This window comes from Myotis davidii, unplaced genomic scaffold (assembly GCF_000327345.1).
Source record: "Myotis davidii unplaced genomic scaffold, ASM32734v1 scaffold60, whole genome shotgun sequence".
Taxonomy (NCBI): domain Eukaryota; kingdom Metazoa; phylum Chordata; class Mammalia; order Chiroptera; family Vespertilionidae; genus Myotis; species Myotis davidii.
In genome coordinates, this window is record NW_006293007.1 from 1525485 (window position 1) to 1530409 (window position 4925).

Sequence of the window (4925 nt, forward strand, 5' to 3'; positions counted from 1 at the left end):
CGAGGACCCGTCCACGCCGCTGCGCACCCTGCCGGGGCTCTGCGAGGACTACTGCCTGGACATGTGGCAGACCTGCCGGGGCCTGTTCCGCCACCTGTCGCCCGACCGCAAGCTCTGGGCCCTGGAGGGCGACCGTGCCAAGTTCTGCCGCTACCTGTCCCTGGACGACACGGACTACTGCTTCCCTCGCCTGCTGGTCAACGAGAACCTCAATGCGAACCTGGGCCGCGTGGTGGCCGACGCCAAGGGCTGCCTGCAGCTGTGCCTGGAGGAGGTGGCCAACGGGCTGCGCAACCCCGTGGCCATGGTCCACGCCCAGGACGGCACCCACCGTTTCTTCGTGGCCGAGCAGGTGGGGCTGGTGTGGGCCTACCTGCCCGACCGCTCCCGGGTGGAGAAACCCTTCCTGAACATCAGCCGGGCGGTGCTCACCTCGCCCTGGGAGGGCGACGAGCGGGGCTTCCTGGGCATGGCCTTCCACCCCCGCTTCCGGCACAACGGCAGGCTCTACGTCTACTACTCGGTGGGGGTCGACTTCCACGAGTGGATCCGCATCAGCGAGTTCAGGGTCGCGGAGAACGACACGAACGCCGTGGACCACAGCTCTGAGAGGTGGCCTCCCTGGGAGCCAGGCCGGGCGGGGCAGGGCTGAACCTGGGCATGTTGCACGGGTGGTTCAATGGTTTCAGTGCCGCCCCCGGGGAGGGGCTGACCCCTGTGCTCTGGGGTCAGGGGAGGGACAGCTGCCAGACAGACAGCACAGGATCCAGAGCCCCGGGTCAGGCACTTCAGGTGGTTTGTTTCACTGGGTTCTGGAAAAGCCCAGCCAGGTCAGTGTTACTGCCCCTTTTCACAGATGAGGAAGTGGAGGCTTCAGAGGTGACGTGACCTGCTAGGTCGCAGAGCCAGGAAGCTCAGAGCTAGCACTCTGGCCTGTCCGTCATACAAGCCCATCCCACTGCTCCTCTCACCCCCACCCCATCCCCACGGCCCCAGGTGACTGAGCCCTGTCCCCTGCCTTCCACTTCTCCTAGCCTGGACCTTCCCCACTTCCCCACCCGCAGCTGGTTTAGCCATTCCTTCCCTCCAGGCCTCTGCCCCCGTCAACACTGATCCTGCTCTCTGGGTACTATTTACGCCTGGCTGTTTCTGAGACGGGCTTGTTGTCCTGACCTTGTGTGGAGGGCATACACATCAGTGTGAGTCCCATAGGGGAAAAGCCTGTACCAGGTCGTTCCATAGGCAGAGCTTGGCATGGGAGTTACTGGGTGTGAGGAATGACGACAGAGCAACGTGGGGAGGATGTGCGGCAGCTCTGAGTTTAACAGGTGAAGGAAGCTGCCTCACCTCTTGGGCTGGAGCACAAAGTGAGGAGGTGGGAGCACTGGAGCCCCGAGCTGGGGCCACTCAGCGGAAGCTGGAGCCGTGGTGGGCCCGGGCAGCAGGAGTTGGATCTAGGGAGGAGATAAGCTATTGGCAAGACACAGCCCAAAGAGAGAGAGAGAGAGAGAGAGAGAGAGAGAGAGAGAGAGAGAGGAATGCCCTGGCTGCTCCCTTCCTCCTTGCCTCCAATCTCCTGCCAGGGAGGGAGTGTAGAAGTGTTCCGCTATGTGTGGGTAGCCATGGCTGATAGAACAACCAGCTATGCCTGGGCCCACAGTTCTGCGTGATCATCACAGGGCAGGGGCTAGCAGTGAGGAGCAGTTGAAGAAGCGTTAGACCAGAACTAGCAGACCTGAGTTCTAGTTCCAGCTCTGCTGTGAACTTGGGCAAGTTTGTCAACCCTCTGAGCATCCAAGTTCTCGTTAGCACAACAGAGTGAACTACCCATGCCCAGACCTCCAGACCTTTGTAAAAACCACTGTAAAGGACACCCAGAGTCTTTGCCGCTGTGCAGTGGCATCCAGGGGGGAGGAGGTCCTGTGGCTGTGATCTTGTTTTGTATTTTGGCTGAGGATATTTTGGGGGCCGGGGGTGGGGACATTTATCTTCTTTTAGGATCATCCTGGAGATTGAAGAACCAGCGGCGAACCACAACGGGGGCCAGCTGCTCTTTGGGGACGATGGGTACCTCTACATCTTCACCGGAGATGGCGGGATGGCCGGAGACCCCTTTGGGAAGTTTGGAAATGCCCAAAACAAGTATGTCCTGCTTTCGGCTGGCTGGTGGGCTGGTCACATGCTCTGGATCACATGCTGTTCTGGAAGGGAATTCCTTCCTCAGCCACGCAGCGCAGGGCAGCAGGCAGGGGCCTGGGTCCCAGCTCAGCCTGCAGCTGGCCAGCCGGAGACCCCGTCAGGGCACTGCCACTCATCAGAGGAGAACAGCACTATTGCATGGGAAGGCTTGTTGTGAGGAGTGAGAGCGGTCGTGTTTGTGGAGGGCCAGGCACAGTGCCCACTGGCCACAGGCACCTGAGAAGCGATGTTAGAGGGCATCTGGGAAGATGGGATTTTTTCTGAAGTCAGCTCAGCCCTGCTGGAAACAGGAAGGAAAGGGATGCTTCTCAGACCACGTGGGGAGCGTGAGCTGGTTGGAGCAGGGCTACTGGGCACGTGGGTGTTCTGCCCAAGGCTCCCCCACGATGGCTCAGACATTGAAGCGTAGTTTTGTTCTGTTAGTCACTTCTTTTTTTTTTAAGTACTTTATTTTTTATTTTTGTTATTCCTCAGCTGAGGATATTTTTTCCATTGATTTTTAGGGAGAGTGGAAGGGAGGGGGAGAGACAGAGAGAGACACATTGATTGGTTGCCTCCGCACGTGCCCTGTCCTGGGACAGGGATTGGGCCCGCAACTGAGGTATGTGCCCTGGACCGGAATGGGACACCTTCAGTCCACAGGCCATGCTCTATCCGCTGCGCCAAACAGGCCAGGGCAGTTAGGCACCTCTTGGCTTGAGCAGATGGCCTGCCGCCATCCCACTCCTAGACACACACACGCACACGCACGCACACACACGCACACACACACACATGCATACACACATGCGCACACAGACACACGCACACACACGGGTCTTGTGAGTCTAGATGAGGCCATCCGCAGTCGCAGGGCAGCCTCCTCCACTCTCTCAGCCAACAGTGACGACACCCGTTCGGCCCAGAAAGTAAAAATAGCGCGCCCGATGTGATCACAGCGGTGACAGTGCTCACAACTTGCGACTCGTGCTTCCCCCGGGCTGTGTAAGAGGCATCGCACTTGCTCATGTTTGGGGCGAAGTTCAGAAAATAGAAAGGAAGGATTTGTGGATAACTGGACAGAACTTAAAACATTCTTTTGCTGCTATGAGCTTGACCCCCTCCTACACGGAAGCCTGGGCTGTGGTCTGCAGCTGGGTGGTGAGCAGGCTGGAGGGGGCGATAGGAGCCCTTGGGCGGTAGGGGGCCTCTATTGGGTGGGAGGGTTTTCTCACCTGAGAGGACACTGCAGATGCCTCCAAGGAGGGTGCTGATGCTGTGAGAATGACGGGCACACAGTTGCAAGGCACTTTTTAATAGATTTTATTGGTTTTTTACAGAGAGGAAGGGAGAGGGACAGAGAGTCAGAAACATCGATGAGAGAGAAACATCGATCAGCTGCCTCCTGCACCCCCCCCCCCCCCACTGGGGATGTGCCCGCAACCACGGTACACGCCCTTGGCCAGAACCGAACCTGGGACCTTTCAGTTCACAGGCCGACGCTCTATCCACTGAGCCAAACCAGTCAGGGCCAGGGGTCACTTTTGTCCTGTGACGAATGAAACCCACAAGCCACTCACTCCTGGGAGCTGTGTGGAGGTTAGGGCTGCACCCCAATTCTACGTGGTTCTGGAGGGCCCCAGAGGTGACGCAGCGTGCCTCCGTGGAGTCCAGAGCTGTCTGGGGAATCTGGCAAGGGGTCCCCCTGGGTTGCCTCATCTTTGAGGTAGGGGTGGAGGGTGGAGAGTGTGGGTGAACTGGACCACACCGAGGCCTGTCTGCACTCTGACGTGCCGTGGTTCTGCCCGAGACGGCCCTGGGAGTGTGAGAGAGAAAGCGAGAATTCAGCCCCGTTTCCGGCTAAGAGAGCAGTGTCTTCTCCCCCCTTTCCCAGTCGAACCTGTACTCCGTATGGTGCACTTGACTGCCTCCAGTCACTCACTCATTCACTTTAGCAAACGTAAGGAGCACCTACTATGTGCCAGGCACTGTGCTGGGCACGAAGAACACTACAGGACAAAGAACACTACACGACTCATTTTCCTCGCAGCATTTATGTTCACCCTGGAGCACAATCCTTTAAGAGGGCAAGGAGGCCGGACCACCTCAAGTGACGGTGGAGGACACAGGCCGGGGGAGGTCAGTGTTGTGGTAGAGAGCATGGGATTTTGGCTCTGGCTGGTTTGGCTCAGTGGATAGAGCCTCAACCTGCGGACTGAAGGGTCCTGAGTTCGATTCTGCTCAAGGGCACATGTTTGGGTTGTGGGCTCGGTCCCCAGTAGGGGGCATGCAGGAGGCAGTGATCAATGATTCCCTCTCATCTTTGTGTTTCTCTCTCTCCCCCTCTCTCCCTTCCTCTCTGAATTCCATAAAAATATGTATTTTTAAAGAGTGTGGGTTTTGCGGCCAGCCACCAGGACTAGACCCCAGCCCCACCGTTCACCGTGGGCGTGGCACGTGGGCATTCATGTGACCTTCCTGAGCTCAGGTCCCCATCTGTAAAGGGGGTCACAGTAACACCACCTGCCGGAAGCTGTGCGTGAGGCCGAAGCGAGGCTGTAGGTGCTGTAAGTCCAGGGGTGGGCACAGGGCTTGGCCCAGAGTCAGGTGCCGGGCGCTGCGGAATGAATGAAGGAGGTGACCCAGCTGGTAAGTCGCCGAGAAGAACCTGACCCGGAGGGGTCTCTGGCCCCACAGCCAGGCTCACCTTGGCCCTGCCTGGCTCAGCCATTGGCCCCGGATGGTGC

The 4925-nt window shown here is 58.5% G+C and overlaps 1 protein-coding gene across 1 annotated transcript in view; it reads left to right on the forward strand.

The window, feature by feature from the left end:
• The window catches only part of HHIPL1 (HHIP like 1), a 23935-nt gene that overhangs the window by 6232 nt on the left and 12778 nt on the right, over window positions 1–4925 (forward strand). The window contains exons 2-3 of the mRNA XM_015565833.1: window positions 5–612; window positions 1999–2166. Of these exons, the coding sequence (XP_015421319.1) occupies window positions 5–612; window positions 1999–2166 (776 nt within the window). The remainder of the gene's footprint in view (window positions 1–4; window positions 613–1998; window positions 2167–4925) is intronic.